Here is a 25,208-nt window from a genome sequence, read left to right on the forward strand (position 1 = left end):
CCGCATCAGCATGTGATACCCGGCAGGTTTCCTAAACTACCTGCTTTGCAAAAAGATAACCCAAAGACTTGGTTCACCTTAGTGGATCACCTACTGGACATCCTTGGCATTTCGGACAATGACACCCACTTTGTCTGCCTGGTGAGCCACCTCCACACTCATACGGACCTTATCAGTGACTTGCTTCTCTCACCGCCTACCTTGCACAAATATTTGATGGCAAAAGCACTGCTTATTGAGCACCTTCTGGTGGAGGCTATCCACCACATTATTCATGACAAGCACTCGACGACCACACCCCACCGCAGCTTTGGCAGCACATATGTGCATTAATCGAGGATCAAACATTACCTAACGCCATGCTTTGGACATTGTGGAGGGTCAAGAGGCCTTTGGATCTGCAACTTCATCTACTGTCTCATGTCGCTGACCCACTAGAGGTTTGTTTACGCATGGTGAATCAGGGTTACACTATCATTTGTCACCGACACTGCCTATCACAAACAACATCTCCATCACCTTCAGTTGGCATGCCTGCACCTCTGGTTCCACGCACTGCCAGCAGAGGCCAGTGCGCTCGTCTCAGCTGCCAGTCAGGAGCTGCCACCTAGCAGCTTACAGGAGGTACTGCCAGCAGGCTTCAGACAGTCGCCAACCTTGCCCAAGCAGCAACCTGATCGGCTACCGACCCGACGCAGTCAACTGCGGCCCCCTCCCACACCCAACGCCCTGCAAACTGTCCTACCTGCTGTGCTGGTTCCATGCTACTTATGGGTATGCCTCCTACACTTGCCACATGCCTTGTACCTACCCAAACTAGTCCGGCATTCATGTTTAGGTGCCACATCCTGCCACATACCTTCACGGCACCTATTGTCTTACGCATCACTCGCCTGAGTGACACGACACCTCTATGCCACAGACATGTCAATGGGCATCTGCTTTCTTGTTTGCACTGGCGCCGATGTTAGCGTAATCCTGACCAAGCTCGCTTCTGAAGCACTATCACCTTCTACCCTTGCCTTGATCGCTGCCAATCGTTTTCCTACTGCGGTTCATGGCTCCATCAAGATGTCGCTTCACCTATCACCGGTTCATACCTACCCTTGGACCTTCCACGTTGCCGACGTGGATGAACCTGTGATCAGGTTGGATTTTTTACTCAATTATGATCTTTCACCAGATCTGCAGACTGCCGCGTTCCATCACTAGTCTGACTACAGTTCCGTGCTCACACAAGTTCAGCATGACTTCGCTCTCTGCCTCCTTGGTTACGCTTTCCACATGTGCATCCCTGGTTGAGCACATTACTACAAGGCTCGATGACCTGTCAGGCATGCGCTCACAAATCGACGAACTCCGTACCCAGAATGATGCCTTCTGCACCTGCCTTACCATTACCTCCACTGCATTGTCACATGTACGGCGCACCATACTTTGCCTATCTGCAGAACCGCAATGAGGCGGTCCATCACATACCTCTACAGCATCTTCTCACCAATCTGCTCCTGTGTCAAGCATTCTACTGCCTCCTGTTGATTTCTCACCACTGTGGACGAATCTACAGGACACATCCGTATGCTCCACTCCTGCATCACGTCTTCCATTGCTGACTTCAGCCAACGTTACGCCTACATCGCCCAAGGCCTGCAGATAGCTTCTTGACCCCTATTGTCAACCCCCCTACGTGAGTTTCAGCCATCAGTAATGGCACTTGTCATAGGTCTCATGCCAACGCAGAAAAGTCTGCAGGCACGCTCAACCCCCACTGGGTAAGATTGACATTCCAAAGGGGTGTTTTTGGCACGTCCATATAGATGTCGTTGGTCCCCTCCATGCATCCGAGGGTTACTGATACATCTTATTGATCACTGACAGTGTGACCCACTGGGTCAAGGCGGTCCCACTTATTGACATCATGGCTGAAACCGTCGCCCCTTCTTTCGTCTCGGTGTGGGTTGCTTTCTTGGGCTGTCCCCTGTCTCTCACGACCAAGCAGGGACGCCATTTGAGTCCACCCTCTTTCCGCGACTCTGCGGTGTAACCAAATTTCACACCATGGCTTACAACCTGCAGTTGAACAGCTTGGTCGAGTGGTGGCACTGCACACTCAAGGCCTTGCTAATGTGCTACAGCGGCCTATGGTCGGAGACCCTCCCGTGGGTTCTGCTGGGTATCTGCTTGGCTCATAAAGAAGGTTTGAATGTCTCGCTTGCTGAGATTCTATACAGCAAACCCCTCCTCCTTCCTGTTGAGTTCGTCGAGGAATCACCGTCAGCCGACCGAGGATGCTGACCTGCCTTCAGTAGATGCCCCTCCACCTGTACAGCTGTTGGAACCACGGGACTCCTTCACTGCTGACTCTGCTGCGCCCACGTCCTGTGCCGGCCACTGCCTACAACCACCGCACTGGCACCAAGATTACAAATTTGTGTAATGAAGCGTCCTTCCACCATGATCTGCACTACCTGGGGTGGGGGGTGAGTTTTGCTTCTTTGGACTGCTTTGTTCTAGTCTTCACTTTCAGTGCATAGCGTGTTCTACTGCCATATTTGTTCTGTACCAGTGCATAATAAATGCGTATTCGATACTTAGTGTGTGTTATCTCCAACCGATCCTATGTGATAACCACATATCTTTCACATAAATGATGACTCTGCCTATTTCCACTCAGATCATCCTTTCAGGAAGAACCGTATTGCTTGAACATGTCACTACATTTAAGATTCATCTTCTGTTGATACAAAGATAGGGGTGTTCTTTGAGCTAAATGTTTTAATTTCTCCATGTGGATTTTGAAAAAACACATCTTCCACCATACTACATGACTGTTAGGAGTAGTGGGTAGTGGGAAGATACTGACTGCTCCAGGATTAGAATGGCTCACCAAAGATTTCCATGTCCCACAGAATGATGCCACATTGCATCATTGCTGTGATTGCGAGAGAAAGAGTTGCTACGTGCTACTAGGTTAGTACCTAATTCAATTTCTCATTGAGTGTATAGTTTTGTGTGTATTGCAGCGTATCTTTGGAATGCCTGGAGAAGCTTCTATTAAGAACTATGGTATGAATTTGTGATTGCCATATTTCTTCCACACACAATGTAATTTGTTCAAGGGTAGGTTTGCCCAAAAGAGGAACTAAAAATGTTGCCCATGATCAAGTTGCATACTACATTAATATTATAATGTCTTTGTAAAGTATTTTGCTTTAAAATTTGTATCTTGTCCTTGTTGTTGCTGTTGTTTTCAGTCCAGAGACTGGTTTGATGCAGCTCTCCATGCTACTCTATCCTGTGCAAGCTGCTTCATCTCCAAGTACCTACTGCAAACTACATACTTCTGAATCTGCTTAGTGTATTCATCTCATGGTCTCCCTCTACGTTTTTTACCCTCCACACTGCCCGCCAATACTAAACCGGTGATCCCTTGATGCCTCAGAAAATGTCCAATCAACCGATTCCTTCTTCTAGTCAAGTTATGCCACAAATTTCTCTTCTCCCCAATTCTATTCAGTACCTCCTCATTAGTTACATGATCTACCCATCTAATCTTCAGCATTCTTCGGTAGCACCACATTTCAAAAGCTTCTATTCTCTTCTTGTCTAAACTATTTATCATCCATGTTTCACTTCCATACAGGGCTACACTCCATACAAATACTTTCAGAGAAGACTTCCTGACACTTAAATCTACACTCCATGTTCACAAATTTCTGTTCTTCAGAAACGCTTTCCTTACCATTGCCAGTCTACATTTTATATCCTCTCTGCTTCGACCATCATCAGTTATTTTGCTCCCCAAATAGCAAATATTGAACTTATACTTTCAAAAATATCAAAACCATATGGATGTATATGATACCTATTCCTATGTAATAAAAGATTGGGAAAAATAAGTAACTGGGCAATGCCAAAGAATCAGTTTGAAACCTATAAAGCTGAAATGTTTAAAGCCACAGAGCTCTCCATGTAAATAGAGAAGAAAGGTGGAGATGTGGAGTGGGGACTTCCACATCAACCACAGCAGGATATGATTGCCTCAATAAACAAAATAAATGTAACAGACAAACAAGATTCCCTAAATGACCTAGCCACAACTACAATTTCCCATATTTTATGCTGCATTTTTTCCCATTCAGCTAAAAAATAAAATAAAAAATCTAAGATTTTTTTTAAAATAATGAGTCAATACTGCGAACAGCAAATCCCATGGTGGAATATATGCACAGGGACAGCAGAGTTAGAATTCCAAAATACCTGAACAATGGCCTACATGAAATTCGCCAACTGACACTGCACATGAGTCTGACCACCTAGAGTTAATAATACAGCATTCTTGGTAAATGGCGTAGTTTCTGCAAAGTATATCACTTACGGTATTAGATTTCGGGGCAACTCTGTGCACTCACCACGAATATTCTTAGCCCAATAATGGGCAGTCAGACTGATCTGCAGTGTCAGTTCTCGAACTTCATGTAGGTCATCATTCGGTATTTCAGAATTCTCTCTCTGCTGTCCCTGTGTATATATTTTATCATGAGATTCGTTGCTGGCAATACTGACTCATTCATAAGAAACTGTAACATTCATTCACTGAACACCAGATGGAAAAACTATATACACTGTGGATAAAAATTCCTTAAGCATTGTACAGAAATATGGGCACTACACAGCAGCTTTCATTTTCAATATACTTCCAGAAGAACTGAAAACAACTGAGTGATGAAACCCAAATATTCACAGAACCAGATAAACAAATAAACAAATAAAACCTTTCTTGTACTTTTCTTTGTTTTTATTTTGCCTGACCTGTATTCCTTTTCTTTTTTCTATTTGGTCAGTGAACAGTCTTTAATTAAATAGAAAATAGATATGTAATGAATATGTGTTATTTGTGTTACAACTGAATGTCTCAGAATTGTGTCATGCAAATTGGAAGACCTAAAATATCTAGCAGAATTTTAAATTTCAGAAATTAGACATTGAGAATTATTCTTTGTCTTAACCCCCGAGAATGATGATGTTATTCACAATGGCCAAATAATATAGTTTAACAGGCCATTCAACATTTTGTAAGCCCTGAACCAAAGGGCACTAACTCTGCTTTTATTTACTGGCGTCTTCATATTCAAAAGACTATTCTGTTAATGAAAAATAACTGCATTGGAATAATGCATCTCCCAAATTACAAAGCCTAATCACTGGGAAAGCTTATTTTTATATTTTCTTAAGGTATATCATAGTGACTGTTGAATTAATTAACTAGAGAACTCTGTATTATACAGTAACAAAATCAAGTCAAGTCATTTACACATTCCATTTGCATGAAATTAACTATTGTTGTTGTTGTGCTTTTCAGCCCAAAGACTAGTTTGATGCAGCTCCTCACAGTACTCTATCCCGTGCAAGCCTTTCCACCTCTGAAAACTACAGCAATCCATATCTGTTTGAACCTACTTACTGTACTCATCTCCTCTTGCTCTCTTTCTGTAGTTATTTACCTCCCCCCCCCCCTCTTTGTGTGTGTGTGTGTGTGTGTGTGTGTGTGTGTGTGTGTGTGTGTGTGTGTGTGTCCATAGATTTCTTAATTTCTATTCAGTACCTCCTTTTTAATTATGTGATCTACCCATCTAATCTTCAGCATTCTTCTGTAGCATCACATTTCAAAATCTTCTATTCTCTTCTTGTCTGAACTTCTTATCATCCACATTTCACTTCGATACAGGCTACACTCCAGATGAAGGTCTTTAGGAAAGACCTACTATATTTAAATTTATATTTGATATTAACAAATTTCTCTTCTTCAGAAACAATTTTCTTTCTATTACAGTCTACACTTTATAAATGCTCAACTTTGGCAACCATCTGTTATTTTACTGCCTGGATAGCAAAACTCACTGCCACTTTTAGTGTCTCTTTTTCTAATCTACAGGGTGATTATAATTAAAGTTAAACTTTCAAAATGCTGTAGAAATAACACCACTGGTCAGAATGACGTCAAATTCCAATGGAATATTATTAGAGAAGGGGGAAAACGTATGACAGAAGAAAAAAAGCAGTGTGAAAATTGATCAATAGATGGCGCTGTATGTGTCAGAATACATAAATGAAAACACCTGTCATGTGCTCGACCCATTAAAGTTGGTATAAATACGCTGGGTTATCCTCTTTGTGTCTGTGACGTTCGCCATGACAGTCTCAATGCAGGATCATGCTCTGCTTGTAAAGCTGTATTACAAGGACGATGACTGTGTACACGTTGCTCTCCAGAAGTTCCGGACATTGAAGGGTTTGGAAAAAGGTGTTGGTCCAATGACTGCCATGGGTCTGGAGAAAATGATTTGGAAATTTGAAAAGATGAGTTATTTTGGTGTGCAACCTGGCAGAGAGAGGAAACAAATTGATTTGATGTCAGTGGAAGCAGTGGCCACAGCAATGCAGGAGGAGATGAGTGGTGGTGCGAAAATGTGTAGTGCACGGAGAATTGCCTGAACATTGGACATACCCATGAGCACTGTGTGTAAAATCCTATGAACCATCCTTCTTTGCTATCTATTCAAAATTATCCATGTGCACGAGTTGCTTCCATTGACCTGCCAGCAAGAGACCTTTGCTTTATAATTTCTTGCTCGCATGGAAGCGGACAGTAACTGGCTGTGGAAGATTTTGTCAGCAGACGAAGCCCACTTCCATCTGACGGGATATGTCAATACACAGAACTGTTGAATATGAGAAACGGAAAATTCACATGCAAATCAACCAGTACTACTTCATCCTGGAAAGGTCACAGAGGGGTGCAGGTTTACAGCATCATTTATCATAGGGCCATACTTTTTTGAAGAGACAGGTGCTTCCGGTGCTGTTACCTGTAAAGTCACTGGCAAGTGCTATGAGTGTCTTTTGAACAACCACATCATTCCAGCTTTTCAACAGCATGGATGCGATCATTTTTATGGAAGATGGCACACTCCGCACATTGCAAAGCCAGTTAAGCAGCTGCTGAAGTGCCACTTCGGAAATGCTAGAATTATCAGCCGCCATTTCCCTACAGCCTGGACATCCTGATCACCTGATCTTAATCCGTGTGACTTCTGGCTGTGAGGCTGTCTGAAAGATGTTGTGTTAAGTGTTCCGATCGCAAACTTAGCTGCGTTGAAGGCATGCATTGCGCAACACCTTCTGAATGTGATACCGGAAACACTTCAATCAGTTGTGGATTATGCTGTTTCTTGATATAAACTTGTTGCAGAAAATGGTGGACAGAATATTGACTATGTTTTGCGCCAGTCACATGGAAACTAATAATCTGATTTGATTTTGATTGATGCTTTTTATGCAGTTTTTGGCCTCAGGGCAGTTAAAAACCAATGTTATTGCTGCTTTTTATGCGGGTTTTTGCCTGAGGACAACTAAATACTGATTTTTCCCATCCGATGACCTTGCCGTAGTGGATGGGCTTATGTAACTAGCAGTATCACACCTGTACACCCATGCACATTCTTGTACAATTCATTTGTCATTCATAGTTGACCACCATTAAATTATGATGCTTACAGTGCCATCTATTGCTACATTTCGTAACTATTTATTCTTCTTCTGTCATATGTTATCTCCCTTTTCCGATAATATTCTGTTGCAATTTGACATCATTCTGAGCAGTGTTCTTATTTCTACAGCAGTTTGAAAGTTTGACTTTCATTATAATCTCCCTGTACTTTCCTCAGCATTATTTGATTTAATCTGACTACATTCCATTACCCTTATTTTACTTTTGTTAACATTCATTTTATTTTCTCCTTGCAAGGCACTTTTGATTCCATTCAGCTGCTCAGTTTACTTTCAGCAGTGTGATAAATATAACTAAGTCACCACTGACATATGTTATAAATTTTAAATTTAGAGGTATTTTTTCCAGTATGATACTTATTAGTTGCCACTTGCAAGTTGCGCATTATCACAGCAGCTGATGGTCCCATGGCAAAAATTTGGGATAATCTACCCAGACAACATATGAAGAGAAAAGATTATTGGATTTTCACACTTTTTTAAAAATCTGGTTACAAAGACTGCTAGAAAGGGACTGCAGAAGATACATTTTGAAGGACCCATGAACAATACTAAGTCAAGCAGGAATTACCTTTGATGTACAAAACATGGCAATGTTTATATCAAACAGGAAAAAATCAGTGTACATTAGAGAACAAGATTATACATACCCTTGAGTTCATGAATATAAAGTACATCTGCATGAAAGTGAAAATCATCTGTAACACTGGATTAATTCCTCGAAGTATCTGGTAGCAAGGAGAGTTGAAGGGAATTTCGAAGAAAGCTCCACATTCAAGTCCATTATAGATCATTGTCCCAAGGCCAAATGCTAGTTTGAAATTAAACAAACCACATTACTACAGCACAAAATAGACTTGCAACAGCTTTTATCTTATGTGTACAGTATAACAATGGAAACTCCAGGTTGGAATATCAGCAATATAAAGAAAAGATAGATTGTTACTCACCACGAAGATGACACATTGAGTTGCAGATAGGCACAAGGAAAAGACATTTACACATTAACTTTCAGCAAAGCCTTCATCAAAAACAAGCACACCTCACACAAACATGACCACCATCTCAGCCAGCGCAGACCAGTCCGAGTATCATGTTTCCTCAGACCGGTTCGAGCTGCTGGAGATGATGGTCGTGTGTGTGTGTGTGTGTGTGTGTGTGTGTGTGTGTGTGTGATAAGTGCGATTACTTACGTGGTGTGTGTGTGTGTGTGTGTGTGTGTGTGTGTGTGTGTGTGTGTGTTTTCCTCTCCTGATGAAGGCTTTGGCTGAAAGCTAAGAGTAAGTGTCTTTTCACTGTACCTGTTTACAACTCAATGTGTCATCTTTTCAGTGAGTATACAGTATTCACATATAGCAAACAATGGAAGATCCAGGATGAAATAACAACTAGATAGAAAGGATAGATTGCTGCTCACCACATAGACGAGGCACTGAATCACAGACAGGCACAATGAAAAAGAATGTTAAAATGTTTAAGCTTTTGGACAAAGTCTTTCTTCTGAAGTAGAAACACACATGCATCCACACAGCTGAGCCATGTGAACTCAATACTAAATTGAATTCCTCCCTCTAGGATCATCTTTGCCTTTTAACTTTGGACCTCACAAGTGGCGCCCTCACTAATGATGAAAGTGCAATGTAGGAAGGCTTCATAATTGGCGAGGTCAGTGAGGAGCTGGAATTTGTTTTGGAAGTGCAAGTGACTCAAGGCTTTCAATGGTGTGGGGTCCAATGGTCCATCCTAATGATGGTGGAGCATCTGGTTCACAAGCAGTCACTGTCTGTCCTGCCAAGTGGTTTGTGTTAGTGGGCATCCTAGTGTAGTTTGGAGCCAACAGCTACTTGGAGTTGTTTTTGGGACTGGCTCAATGCTAGCACAGATGCCCGAGAGTCTTGGCATCTTAAGGAGTGGAAGAATGGCCCCATCCTGCCCACTCTTAAAGAGAGTTGCCTTTGCCTCTCGCCTCTCTTCCTTCTCTTTCATGTTCTGGTGGGTTTTGTGTTACCTTCACATGTGATCAATCACACTACAATATTGTTATTTGCTATAACTGTATACTGAAGGCTGCTGTCTTGCCTGTCTTCCTCCATCTCCCCTTTCTAAAAATAGTTGTTTGTTACTTAGGAAAAAACATGTATTTCGTTTCAGTGTATGAAAGGTGTTTTATAGTTAATGGCAGCTGGGTATGAGACATTATCCCAAATTAATTTAGTGAAGTTAACTGTCTGTTATTGTCCATTAAGGGGTCACAGATCATCTTTAGAAATCCTAGAATTTGCTGCTTAATAAGGTTATTTCTTATAACTGTTTAATGAAAGCTGCTGTCTTGCCTTTCCCTTCTAAATATCACTGTTTGTTGCTTATAAAAATCTGATTCCAGTGTAATGATAGGTGGTTCTCATAACTAAAAGTAGCTGTATGTGACAAATTCTCCTAAACTTCAGTGCATTTTAATTCAGTAAAATTGTTTCTGGGAGGCTACCTCTTTTTAAATATTGTTATTTGTTGGTTTTACGAACAGTTCTTGATTTCAACATAATGACAGGTGTTTTGGTAATTAGTAACAGCTGTGTCTGAGACATTCAGCTAACTTCTCTGTGACCTCACCCCTGCAACTGACTATTCAGTCAGCGTTGTTTGTTTGTTGATATCTATTTGATGGTAATTAATTAAAAATCCTGACAACTGTTTAAACAGTACTTGTTTGGTATTGGTCTTCACAATTTTTTTGCTCTAAACCTGTTGAATGCTGTAGCAAGGATGTGGGGGCTCCAGTCCTTCCATTTGAGAACATTATCTGACTTCACCATCCCAGTTCCACCTATCAACAACCACAACTCCCAAACACATGGCCACTGTCTCCAGGTGCTGGGGCAGTTGGGTCCCAGTGCCCACAGACAGTGGTCATATGTGATAGGTCTGTGCTTGTGTGGATGGATGTGTTTCCACCTCAGAAGAGGGAGTTTGTCCAAAAGCTTAAATATTTTAGCATTCTTTTTCATTAAGCCTGTCTATGACTCAACATCTCCTCTACATCGTCAGTAGCAATCAATCCTTTCTATATTCACATACAGAATTATTAAAAAATGATGCATAAAAAAGAATTCTTTTATATTCTGTCAGTTAATAAAATATTAATTATGTTCAACAGAGTGCTTAAACAATATGAACAACACTAGTATTTCCAATTTTCTACTTTTTGAAAAAAGTAGTTTGATATAAGGACTACAACTGAGAGAAGCTTTCCACTGTCCTCCAAAAATAGTCTTTTACAGCACCTTGAGTTGCTTTCCTTTTATATAAAAACGTCACATGACATAAAAACGAAATTACATTAATGTCTTCCGTAGGTGTACCAACATATCCCATTCATATTATACATATTATACTAGATTTTGTAATATTTAGCAGCTTATAGTAGGAGACTTTTTTATTTATCAGAATGTAAATAGTATCATGTTTTATATTCTTTCTGGAAGTATGGAATGAAAGCTTTTCTCAAAAATAATATATTGTCCGTTTTCTATACTCATGCCATTAGAAAGCAGACCTAAAAAGACAGATTCATAAGAAAACAAGAATAAAATAAAATTCAAAGACACTGATAATTTCAAAAACAAAACTCTTAATGTGTGCTGAATAAATTTACTAAAATAGTCATATTATGAAGTGCAGGTCTACTTTAGCATACACCAAGAGTTTCATTTCTGAATCTTTGGATGTTTTTGAATTTTGTTTTAGCTGTATTTTTTTCTGTGTTTGTATTTTTGGAAGAAAGCACAGAGCACATTCTTTTACAAGAATCCAATATCCTCGACATCCATTTGTTGCAGAATCTTAGAACATATTCTGATTTCAAACATAATGAGATATTCCAAACCGAATGGCCTCCCCCATGCCAACCAGCATGGATTCTGAAAACATCAATCATGTTAAATCATACTTGCACTTTTCTCATACAGCATCCTGAAAGCCATGGATTAAGGCAGTCAGGTTATGCTGTATTTCTCAATTTCCAAAAAGCATTTCGCTCAGTGCCAGGCTTTTTGACCCATGGGAGACTGTCAAAGAGATGCTTAAGAAAGTGAACTGGCAGATACTTGAAGATAGATGCAAACTATCTTGAAGAAAACCTACTTACAAAGTTTCAAGAACCAACTTTAAATTATTAATCCAGAAACGTACTACAGCTCCCTACACATTGTTTCCAAAGGGATTGTCAGGATAAGATTAAATTAATTACAACACACAGAGGCATCTGAACAGTCATTCTTCCCATGATCCATATATGAATGGAAAGGGAAGAAGCCCTAGTAACTGCTATGCACTTCACATTGATTTACAGAGTATGGACGCAAATGCATATATATATTTTAGGCTTGCATGAGGACAACAATTGTCTAACTAGGCCAGTACTACTATTTCAGTAAAACAACAGCCTGAAGTAACCAATGACTACCTTTGACAGTTTTGTATTTTCATGAACTGTTAAAATATGTATTTTTTGCTTTGATTTTTGAGATCTGAATATCATCTTTGAAGCTATTTATGTAAAGAAAGAGAACTTATTACCTGAGCATACAGAAATGGTAGCCCTTAATCAATTTTTTTTTAACATGTCAAATATAAGTCACAGGAATTTTATTAGAAATCATATTTTCTGGAAGACTGATTTATCTTATACGTTTCAGTCTACTGTACTAAAGCTTGGAACTTCTGCAGTAACAATTCTTCTAACGAACAGAGGAAAATTATTACATAATACTTTTCAATTCATCTAAAGTTTTTATATTGAACCATACTGAAAATAATATTTTTAATCTCAATCTATAAATCTCTATCCCTTGCTCTGGATATTGCTGCTAGATTCCAGCACATAGAGTAGATACGTAAGAAATGTGCTATAGATTTTTAAAGTGAAATGAACATCTGTGAGACATTTTCATGGAGAACGTGTGGTAGAAAAAGATTTTTCATAATTTTGTTGTCTGCAGGCTGACACCGAGTTATATGCATAGTTTTCCTTCTCTATCACCTATACTCCTACAATAGTTTCACTATACTTCAGTGCCTTGATTTATTCTTCAACTGAATTTTATAGCAACACCTGATCTCTTCCTCCCCTCCCCCCCCCCCTCCCCCCATATTTTTTTCTGTCTTTCTTCCATCTCCATTTTCTGCTCTCTTCTCAGTTCTCCTTTATTTCTTTGTCTCGTTTCTTCTATTTTTTGGATGTTATATTTCTTTATAATTTTCTACTGTCTTGTCTTGTGGCACACCTCATTTTTCCATTAATGGCCACAGATTTCTGAAAACCAATCCAGAAACATTTACTGTAGCAGAAACTTTAAACAATATTTTAAAGTGGTTTATTCAAAATAAAATAATGAAAAATGAAAAATAAAGTTGCAGCACTATGTTTCTCAAAACCATAAAGGAAGTTTGAAAAGGATTTTAAAAATTTATACTACAATTAAGACCCCCATAACATAGGCCCCAATACAGACACATTTCACTATACCTGAGCAAAAAAATTATATATGGTAAAATTTATGGGATGAACAAAAATATATGAGTACAATGCTAAACCATAACATTTCTTATTTAATTCTTCTCTTGCTACTTTCTGAAAACTGTGTATTTGAAGGTCATCATCAGCTTGATACAAGTTTTGCTGCTGTCAGGTCTGGTTCTTTCTTTACTGATAAAGATATTTGAGTTACCTTAGGTTGCATTGTTTCATAAAATCCCTGAACTTAAAAAAAGAACCAGTCATATACACATCTATATCTGACATGAATTTCAATAACTGTTTTGTCCATATAATTCTTTTTACTGTACTACTTGCTGATTTGACTTCAACAAATTTATCTGTGTGTGTGTGTGTGTGTGTGTGTGTGTGTGTGGTATGAAGAACTTTCTGAAAGATGTATTACAGTTTTGAAAGATGTTTTACAGTTACTAATAAAAAATAATTTCTATTGCTCACCTATAGCACCTACTCTTAGAAAGAAACTTCCATGGCTGTGAATGTTCTGTGAAGTTTTTCGTTTACGTGCAGGTCTCCCAGACTCCAGTTCCACCATCTCTGGTGGATCACATGAACCAGTCAACTTTTCTTGTGTAGGACTGTCTCCACCACCATCATTCAAATTCACATCTTTGCTGGTTCTCAAGTTGCGCAGAACACCCTGTATTAAAGTATATTGTTAATTGAAAGGTGTAGGTACAACTTACAGGAGAACAAATTTCCATCACAGCAGCGGAAGTTTACTTAATTATTCTTCTTAGCACATTTCCCTACATCTGGACTATCATGTCAGTCTAATTCCCCTGCCTGTTGCATTTCATACTACTTCTTCCTGTGTACATCTGTCTCATGTTCTTTCCAATAGAATACTACATACCTTACTGTCCTTTTTGATCTCTGCAATTTCAGTTCCTCCTTTGTAATTAGTATGGATTTCCCCCCACTCCCATATCCAAACAGTTTCTGTCACTCCATCCACCCCTTCAGATATTTTCCCTCTTCCCATATCACTCCTGACCCTTTTGTCTGCACGTGTTATACTGTTTACTACATAAACTGGATCAGCATATGTCAAAAAATTGTGTGCCTTTTGCTGTCTCTGTTCAAAAGAAGCAGCTAACCATTTTGAAAGCTGAAGAAATTATCAACAATATTAACAGTGTCTTATGTATTTGTCAAAGAAATGTCTTTGTTAACCTTGTGTGCATCTTGAAGTTTAAAAAAAAAAAAACCTTGATGTAGTGAACAGAAGAAAATGTATTTGGGGTTGAGCAATAATTTCAATGTATTATAATAAAGAGATGTATAGAATAGAGCATGCAGAAGAGGTGAATGATGTGTCTGCAAATCCAGTTCATGAGTGAGAAAGTAATTTCCAAGCCTTTAGTGCAGCTCTTTCCTGACTTTCTTGTCATTCTATAAGCACAGTTGGGAATTTGCTAATGAAAATATTTAAAGCTGTTGAGTCAAACCTGTTCACCTTTTACATACACTATGATTTTTGATTTTAAAATGCTGATGAAAATATTAAACTATTTAAAGGTAATAAACCATTTTTGCATACTTTAAAGATTTTCCATGCCTTTGAGTAGCAGCATGCTGTGAGCATTTTGTTACTTTCAGCATACAAGAAAACAATGTCCCTTAAAAAAAGCAATCACATTTATGAACACAAGCAGCATTTGGAAAATAGTATGATACATATTTAAAGATTTCCTGTTTTACTGTATGAGTGAGAGACAGATGCCAGTTACCGCATTTTTAAGACATTCACACCTCCTAAAATGTATATACAGAATATCAGTGGTGCTCAAATATCTCATTTGTTTCATGTACTCATTCTTAACCATTTTGTCACTAAAAACATTTTTTGTTCCTAAAATTGCAGACTTGTGTGTTACATGGAGTTAGTATGTTTTCACATTTCTAATTCCATTTTCTAGATCTACAAAATGAATAGCAGTGCTAGAGAGCTAATGCAATAGTGAGACATAGTTTTGTGGTATAATGTTTCCAAACTGAGATGCTTACATTAAATTTCATGTTCTAGTTCTTACTAAAACTACAACTGTTTCAATGTCAAATGTTCAGCATGTGGAAATGGTAAAATGAAACTGTACATTAAATAATGTTCAGTAACGTGTTGTACTGAATAACACAGCTCTGCAGTGATATTCTGGAGAACAATGTGCTGACAGAGCAACACATTTAACCCTTTAATGCAGACCATCGTGAATCCACATCATGTGAAACAACGCTAATAAATGGAAGGTTAACTGTTTTTTAAGTGGCACTGGTGGTAGGTGCAGATTCTACATGGAGCTACCAAAGCTTCTGACATGTGCTGCTATCTCCCTAGTGTTTTGGGTACTTCTAGAGTGACTTTCTGTTCCCACCTTTCTTCACAAAACACACACACACACACACACACACACACACACACACACACACACACACACAAGTCTCTATGACGTGACACAAATCACATTTTTGATGTACCATAACAAATAAGTTGCATGTGCAAGTGAATTTGTAAATAATGTTTGTATAAAATATGCATTGTTAGGCATTTGTGTAAATTTGTAGGTGCATGCAAGAGATGAAGTCAAGTGAATTGTAAGCAAATATTTCCATTGATTCATAGTGCCAGAATACTAGTGATCAATTGTTTTCATTAATTACATAACTACACCTTAATTTGTTACAAGTTTCCAATGAACAGCCAACCACAACAGTGTTTACTGACTGCATTTCACCTTTATTGGGATGTGGAAATTCTAAAGAACTGCTAACACGCCGAAGCTTATATGCTATTAGCAACAGATACCTGAGGTTTATGCTCCAAGAAATATAAATAGAGATTTCATAGCTCATATACCACCTGCGGAAGAACTGTTAAAGTTTTAAAAATCACCATAATGAATTAAATTATCTACTAGAATTCAAACCCAGAATAGCAGAGGTACTCTGCAAGAAGAGAAAAGACATGACAAATAAAATCAGAGAACATAGGCAGAATTATTATGCAAGGAGCATGAAGGTCAAATAAAACTGCTTTCATCAATCTACCATCAAAAATAAAAATCTCCTACTAAATGAAATGTTGCAAGTGTCAATTTCTCAAATGCCTGTTGTTACAAATATGCAACATTACCCAATTATGTCTGACAGATATAACATATCTTAGATTTGACCTTATGAACTCTACAACACTTCATTATTTGTTACAAAAATTATTTTTGATTTTTTTCTTTCATGTATAAATTCATTCAGGTACCAAGGGGATAAAACACTGTGGTATTGCCTGCACACTCAGACCAGTTACTGATGTCAGAACTCTTCTATTACAAATTACTTAAGCTGTGAATCATTTAAGGTTACAAAATCAGAATTGTGTTACTTCCTGGCAGATTAAAACTGTGTGCCCGACCGAGACTCGAACTCGGGACCTTTGCCTTTCGCGGGCAAGTGCCCGCGAAAGGCAAAGGTCCCGAGTTCGAGTCTCGGTCGGGCACACAGTTTTAATCTGCCAGGAAGTTTCATATCAGCGCACACTCCGCTGCAGAGTGAAAATCTCATTCCAGAATTGTGTTCTCTGTGAGACAATGCCACAAACAAAAAGTGCGCAAAATAGACAGCAAGCTGTCATGAACCATTTAAAAGATGGATAGAAAGAGACTTTATGGTGATATGAAAAATCCTTGGTAGTATACAAACTGAAGAAAGAGCAATGGTAATCACCCTCCGAATAATTGATGTACTGAGTGGCAGACAAGCATACAAACAAGATGTGGAAGGTGCAACATAGCTATTAGATAATGTCTTTCTTCAGTACTTTTTAAGAACAAAATAAAAACACACACATATTGTTCCGGCACTGTGTGTGTATTTTTGGTTAGGAGTTGCGTTGGATGGAGCAAGTGAAAGGAACTAGGAAGCAGGAGGGCAGGCATGTGGAACAGAGGAGGGACCAAGGCAAAAAATTAGAATATGGCACCAACAAGCTTACTTTGATACAGACGGGGGACACTGACCAGCTGGGCAGGGGCGGGGGGGGGGGGGGGGGGAATAGAGAAGGGGAAAGGATGGAGAGCAGGATATAACAGAGGAAAAAGGAGATTGTGGAGATAACAGTTTGGAAAGATGACTGGTGATCATTCATACATAAATGGCTGTGTATGGGTTGCAGCAGAGTTGATGAATAATATGAAGTAATCTACAAAGACTGGTAAGCAGGAAGTTATTGAGATATACATCGAGAGGAAAAAATTTAGGGCAATTTAATGTGCAAAAGATATTTACATGGAGTAAATGGCACGGTGGCAGAGTATGAAGTCATGGAGATGGAGGAGTTAGCTGTCCAGATTGAAGTTGTATAACTAAATAATTTGGCCACTGACCAGGTCATTATTCATATAAATGTATGACAGAAAAGAAATAATTTATGAGTGAAACTAACAATTCACCAAATAGGAGCAACACTCAAAAAAGAATGAAATTTTGCTAACTTTTGAAGTTTTTATTATTTTCTGGTGTGCCAGTCAATGACTCACTACTTCCACCATTAGGTAAGATGTTACCTTCATTCTTAAACTATCTGCATTCTGCCAGAACAGAGTTAGTTATGGAAGTGAAAAAGAAAAATCTACATCACATATCAAGATAGAATTTAGAGAAGAGTACAGGACAGAAAAGTTCAGGGAACACAAAATCAACTACATTCATAAAAAAAATTGTGTGTGTGTGTGTGTGTGTGTGTGTGTGTGTGTGTGTGCGCGCGCGCACGTGCATTTTTTTCACATCTTCTAAACCACTGGATCATTTTCAGCCAAATTTGGTACATCTACTACCTACGATCTGGGAAGTACTGTGAGGCTAACAACCAGGTATCTCCCATAGGGATGGGGGTGAGGAAGGTTAGAATCCATGACATCTAGGCTGCCCTGCATGGCAGGTGTGTTGTGTGGGCAGTATCAGAATGTGTTCCAGGGGCATACATGTGAGTGGACATGGTTGAGCAGAGAAAGAGGAAGAGGAAGAGATGGATAATGAGGAGGGTGAAGGAGGATATGGACAGATAGAGGTGAAAGGATGAAACTGATGGGGGGGGGGGGGGAGAGGGGAGGAGTTGATGGACAGACAGAGAGGAGGGACAAGGAGATGTACAGAGAGAGAGAGAGAGAGAGAGAGAGAGAGAGAGAGAGAGAGAGAGAGAGAGAGAGGGGGGGAGGGGGGGAGTTGATGGAAAACAGAGAACAGGGAGGAAAAGTTGGACAGAAAGAGAGGATGGAGGGAGAGAAGTTAAAACTGGGCCCCAATCAGTAACCTGCCTTCTAATGTGCCAAACCTACTTGGCATTGGTGATGGTAACAGATGAATCCCCAGATAGAATCAGGGCAGTTCTCTAACTTAGGGGGTGGTACACAGAGGCAATCTTGTTTATATCAAAGACACTTACTCAAGATAATGAACATTATACACTGATCGAAAAAGAAGAAATGGCCATCATTTCTGGTGTCCATAAATTTCACATTTGGGTTGTGTGGTCACAGATTTCATCTTATAACTGACCATAAACTGAATTTGTCCCTTTTTGGACCTAAGGCAAAGTTTGCAGAGTGTACAGCACATCACCTTCATCAGGGGGTCCCCTGACAGATTTTCAATACAGCATTCACTATCGCACTAGCCTGAATCAGACTGCCGGGAAATTGTTTATTTTCAGTTAGATAGCCAAATGAAGCATTCCTTATAAATTCCTAGATGTTCCTACATTGTCTAGACATGACCTGCTTCTTCAAGTCCTGCAGTATGTCTGGTCATGTTGGCCTGCCACTTTGGCAAATGCAGAAACACCTGGCTTCACTGGTTTTACATAGGCTGCACCAGCTTCAGAATCAGCAAGGTATGGTGCTCCTTACAGAAGACAACGAATAGTGCTGAGTTAGGGTGCCACCTTCCAGGTATGGTCAGGTGCACCAATACCACTGGGGGATTCACATAATGAAGCAACTGGCATGCCATATTGTCTACTGGCCTTGTATGGACGACAATGTTGCACAACTGGTACAGCACTATGCTGTCTGCCGGGTGCCAAAGCCCAGTCATTAGTCTCGAGGCCAGTGCCAAACAACTGTGGGACCAAGTTCACATTGACTTTGTGGACCCTTACCTCAGATCCATGTGGTTTATCATTGTCAACTCTCTCTCTCTCTCTCACTTCCATATATTGGCTATCTGCAGTAGCCAACAATGCTGGACTCAATGGGAATCTTTGAGTGGATCTTCACAATAGAGGATGCATCTCAGTTGCTAGTGACCAACAATGGTCCCCAGTTCACAGCCACTAATTTCGAAAGGTTCTGCGCCCACAGTGGAATTAAAAATCTTACGGCACCATCTTTTCATCCAGCCTCAAATGGGCTGGCAGAACTGATTCTTCACACTTTAAAAGTGCAAATATTAAAATCCTTAGGGTCTGTTAAATCAACTTCAGCACTAAACACCTTCCTACTTTCTGACAGTTCCACGCGCATGAATGGTCAAAGCCCAGCCAAACTCCTTCATGGGAACCCTTACAGGGTGCTTCTGGATCTCTCGTTTCCACCTCCAGAACACAAAGCAAACATGGTCACACTATTGCATGTGAATGCATGGGAGTAGGAATGTCCATTTGGCCAAAATCCTGGATGGATTCAGGGATTCATGGTGAAACTATATAGTTGGCAGGTGGTGGTGGTGGTGGTGGTGGTGGTGGCAGCGGCGGCGGTGGCTGCAACACATGGAATGCTGCATTGGCACTGCAACCAATTCTGCTTGTGGTGTTCTGATCAGCGGGCTCCCTTGTCACAGAATCCACCACTGCCACTATGTTGTATCTCTCTCCACTCTCAGGTGACAGAGGATGGCCGCTTGGTCCTCCATTCCAGTGAGCTGAGTGGCAACCCATTGTTGTCAATCCACCTTCACCAATGGTTGAATCATCAGACCCTCTGCATTCCACAGGACCCACTTCCTCCCAGAAGCCTCTGTGTCTATGCAAGACACTCCGAGTACTGCACTATCACCGTCAGTGGCTGCAGACATTTCTCAGGAGCCTTCCATCAAGACTTCATCCAGTTTCTGGCCACTACCACTGAGTTGTCCTCCCATGCACTGATCAGGCTACTATTGGGCCTATGTGCCAAATCAGTGAGGAGTGGTTTAGTAATGCTGCTGGATGTGCAAATGGAAGATTCAGAAATATCGATATGTGTAACATTGCCTACATCTGGTGAGGGTGCTTGCAGTGTGAAAGCTACTTTTATCACTGGCCGTTCAAATGAATTTTCATAGACAATAGCAATGAGAATGAGTCAGCGTCCAATGAGCCTTCCATTTGAAACTTCCTGGCAGATTAAAACTGTGTGCTGGACCGAGACTCGAACTCGGGACCTTTGCCTTTCGCGGGCAAGTGCTCTACCAACTGAGCTACCCAAGCACGACTCACGCCCCGTCCTCACAGCTTTACTTCTGCCAGTACCTCGTCTTCTACCTTCCAAACTTTACAGGAGCTGTGAGGACTGGGTGTGAGTCGTGCTTGGGTAGCTCAGTTGGTAGAGCACTTGCCCGCAAAAGGCATAGGTCCTGTGTTCGAGTCTCGGTCCGGCACACAGTTTTAATCTGCCAGGAAGTTTCATATCAGCGCACACTCCACTGCAGAGTGGAAATCTCATTCTGGAACCTTCCATTTGCCTGCTGATGTCACCTCTACAAGTGAACTATGACTGCCACCACTATTTAGCTGGACTGACTTAGACTGCCATTGTACAGAACTTTAAGTGATGATGAATGTGTGGTTTCCACCATCACTATGCTAACACACATGAATATTGAATTATGGCAGTAGCCCCTGGACGTTTATCAATTTGAGTCATGAACTTTTGCATATTAATTTCTATATGGAATTAAGGCTTATATTAATTTCAATCAGGAACTATTATTGCTTAGTTTCATGAAGTAACAAACTATTTTAATCTGTTGTTACAGAACTGTATTTGTGTTTCATAAATTTTTTTGGGCTTCAAGTAAGACTTACAACAGCTACAATTTATGAATGTAAAACAAATAAATGTGCTGTGAGTCTGTGGAGTAATAACTGTAACATGATACTAAACAATACTGCAAATCCATTTCTGTTCTGCATATCAAACAAGTAAAGCCCCAAGCCCCGATTCCTTAAGGAATTGTGCTCCAGTATATAAAACAACTTCAAATATCTGATTACTTTAGAAATGAGGTAAAGTGTTAAATGTTTGACACTAAGCTTGTAAGCGAGTAAAAGCTTAGAAAATGTTTGAAATTATGTTTAAAGTTTCTTAGAATTTCCTAAGTCCTGTCATTCTTTACTACTGGATGAATATAATCTGGCTAATTTGTGCACTGTGAGTCACATTACTTCCCGAATGTACATATACTGATCATCATAAAAAGAACTGAACCAAAAAGGACCCAAATGATCCACTGCAAACTGGGTGGGTATGTTGCACGCCATCAGCTATGCCAGTGATTAGTTCTGCATGGTGGGCTGCATACTCAGGGAGCACGGGTGGGGCCAGGATGTTGGCTCTGAGCACTATGGGACTTAACATCTATGGTCATCAGGGGGCCAGGATGTTGTTGTTGTTATTATTATTATTGACATAAAAAGGGCCCCAAACAGCCATGCTCGCCAGCACAACAGCAGGTAGCATCACTAGAGAGTCACCTGAATGTGTATTATGCTCAGGCAATACACCTGGCAGTGGAGTATTCCACTAGACAAGTTCAAGAGGGTATGCATCAAAGGACTGCAAGAGGCTGTGTGATACCATCGTCGCACTGTGCACCACACTAGTTGTACAGGTACCACCACTGCCAACTGTTGGTGGCAATGGTTACAAGAAGGAACACACACACACAAGATGGAGGATTTGGACATTCGATTTGTGCTGCAAGGAGGGAGGATGATGGATTGTCCACCATGCGTTCAAAGATCTGCTGGCAATGACAGGAACCATTCAGCAGGTGTCCTCCTCTGCAACATCCCCCGAGTGCTAGTGCCATTGGTAGGTGGTTGCATGACGCAGGTCTTGCTACACATCGACCTTCACAATGCCTGCCTCTTTTACCCACACAGTGCCGTACCCGACTCTGTTGGTTTTGGCAACGATGGCCATGGTACCCTCGAGGCTGGAAGTGGGTCATATTTAGTGATGAGTCCCATTTCTGCCTCGGAGGTGGCAACCACCGGATCTGTGTCTGGAAGCACAGCGGAGAGCGTCACGAATAGCAGTTTGCAGTTCCCCATCACATGTTCTGCCAGCCCATTGTGATGGTATGAGGAGTGATACCCTATGGTGCCCATTCACTATTAGTCTTCCTAACTGATTCCACGATAGCTCCATGCTATGTGAAGAGTTCGTGCAGTTGGTGGGTCTGTCATTTGCCAACACCCATGGCCATGCCCTATTTCAACAGGACAATGCTAACCCTCACACTGCTGCTTTCCACCAGCTGTGGGTGCTTTACCATGGTAAGCCACATTGCCTGATCTCACCCCACTCGAGAATGTGTGGGATGCCATGAACATGCCAGCAGGACTTAGCTCCTCTGACCAACCTGTGAGAAATACGTGCTCTGGTGCAAGCAGCATGGGATGGAGCATTGCAGGACTACATCCAAGATCTGCACAACTCAACTCTATGCCACAATGCCTGGACACTTGAATTCACAACATAGGGACCTGTACTAATATGTACATTTTGTTGCCATTAGCATAATAAATATTGATCCTTCAAAGTTAAATATGTAATCATTTCATATGTTTGGTACATCCACTTGTGTGCCAACAATGGTCACAATTCACCTTGTCCTTTTGGGTGCAGCTCTTTTTATGATTTAGTGTGGTTTCTAACTGTATTGCTTGTCTTGAACCTTAAACATAAAGTTATACCTATTAATGAATTGATTATTACAGCATTTTAAATTTTTAAATTTAGTCAGTAATTATACGAAACACTGAAAAACAAATTTTTGTTGCCCCTGGACGCCATTATATAGGCAACCTGCATCTGGAACCGTGCACCATGAACCAGGTTGCTTTTATGAAAGTATTGAGAAGCAACTCTAAAATTTAGAATTCAACATAGAAAAAAGGAAAATCACTCATATTTCCTCAAAGCACAAAGCAAAACACTTGGAATTTTACACAGACAAATACCAAAGACAACTGATAATAGAATCTTTTACCATAAATAGTAAGAGAGGAAAGAAAATTACTAAATGCCTGTCTCACAACAAATCATATCTGGAATATCTTTCCGCAAAAGCATAGTATATATGAATGAATTTATAATGATTCCAACTATCTATCTATGTATATGATGATGATGATGATGATGATGATGATGATGAAGTTCCATACTCTGTGACAGAGTGTAGGGGAACAATGCGGGAGACCCACACCGCCATACTAGGCGAGGTCGTAGTGGAGGTGGTTTGCCATTGCCTTCCTCCGAGCGTAATGGGGATGAATGATGATGATGAAGGCGACACAGCAACACCCAGTCATCTCGAGGCAGGAAAAATTCCTGACCCCACCGGGAATCGAACCCAGGACCCCGTGCTCGGGAAGCGAGAACGCTACTGCGAGACCACGAGCGGATAGTCTATCTAAAAACAAAGATGCTGTAACTTACCAAACGAAAGCGTTGGTATGTTGATAGAGACAATAACAAACACAAACACACACACAAATTTATTTGTGTTTGTTATTGTCTCTATCAACATACTGATGCTTTCATTTGGTAAGTTACAGTATCTTTGTTTTTAGATATATTTTTCCCACGTGGAATGTTTCCCTCTATTATATGTATATAGTATCCTGGATGCCGTGCATATTCTGACAAGTTGTTAATTGTAAGGTGACATTTACCTGAAATATTTAATAATAGTCAAATAAATTAAAGAGGCTGAAGGCTGCAGTTGATTTGAATCCTACAGAATAGTTAGCACAAAGTGACACAGGCAGCCAATTTTTTCCCCCAATAGATGTAGTGAATACAATGCAATTTAGCAGAAAATTTAATATTTGCAATCTATTGTTAGTGTGTAATTAAATAAAATTGTGGAATTTTTAGTGCTGATTTAATGGCAGATTTTTATTTCTTGCAAAGATAAAATGTATAAAGGATCTAATACTTACCTTTTAACAGTAATTACTGAGCAGTTTAAAATATATATATATATAGTCCATACCAGCTTTTAATTTCTGGCAAGATGACAATGAAACCAGCTGCAATGAATTTTGCTATCACCCCTCTAGGAAAATTACCTACATTCTCAGTGAACAGTCAAGGCAGTGAACAACAGGCAGGAATTGTTTTAGCTTTTGCACAAAGTCATCCCCCAGGTAGATAAACACACAAATTTCTTTTCTTATATCTTGTTCATTTGCATAATTATACTCTTCCACATGTCAGTAAACATTTAAATGCTTTTCTCATTTGGCAGTTTGTGAAATTCCCTCAGAAAAATTTATCCCCCATAGTGACTTCTCCATCTATTTTGTATTGTGGGTACCTGCTATCCTGAAACCCCATACTGTATATTATTTATTATTGCAGTCCTCCTCCTTCCTCCTATATTTTTTCCATCTGTTTTCAAATGCTGCTAATACTCATCCATTTCTAAGTGCCTGTCTGCTGTCTGTTCAGTGAGCGCTGACCTTTGTTAATGATGGTATTCATTCTATGGTTTAATTGATGTAGCAGACATCTGAGTAGATCACAATAAGGAATTAGTTGCCTGTTCAGAGGGATGAGCTACAGAATTATTATCAAATGAACAATCCAGTACAAAAATATTATTCATTAGAACAATGAACAATATATACTTTTTGACTAAATTTGAGGACAAAATTACAGCCAGTTTTTTTTAATTTTTTGTATTACAGTCTGGTACATGAACTTGTTGTAACAACTATTTGACAAATATGTCAGAGGGTAAAAGAAAGAACTTCCATCTTCAGTGATGATTGGCAGTAGGGCGTTATTATCAACAAATGTAATGTTCACTGCAATCTATG

At 40.0% G+C, this 25,208-nt stretch overlaps 1 protein-coding gene across 4 annotated transcripts in view; it reads right to left on the reverse strand.

Moving 5' to 3' along the window:
• Positions 1 to 25,208, reverse strand: part of LOC126253660 (proton channel OtopLc-like) — an 856,134-nt gene that overhangs the window by 110,069 nt on the left and 720,857 nt on the right. For all 4 annotated transcript variants that reach the window (XM_049955174.1, XM_049955178.1, XM_049955175.1 and 1 more), the window contains exons 6-7: positions 13,562 to 13,763; positions 8,220 to 8,380 (exon numbers count right to left, since the gene is read on the reverse strand). In XM_049955174.1, the coding sequence (XP_049811131.1) occupies positions 8,220 to 8,380; positions 13,562 to 13,763 (363 nt within the window). The remainder of the gene's footprint in view (positions 1 to 8,219; positions 8,381 to 13,561; positions 13,764 to 25,208) is intronic.

The sequence above is a fragment of the Schistocerca nitens genome, chromosome 4, assembly GCF_023898315.1.
Source record: "Schistocerca nitens isolate TAMUIC-IGC-003100 chromosome 4, iqSchNite1.1, whole genome shotgun sequence".
Taxonomy (NCBI): domain Eukaryota; kingdom Metazoa; phylum Arthropoda; class Insecta; order Orthoptera; family Acrididae; genus Schistocerca; species Schistocerca nitens.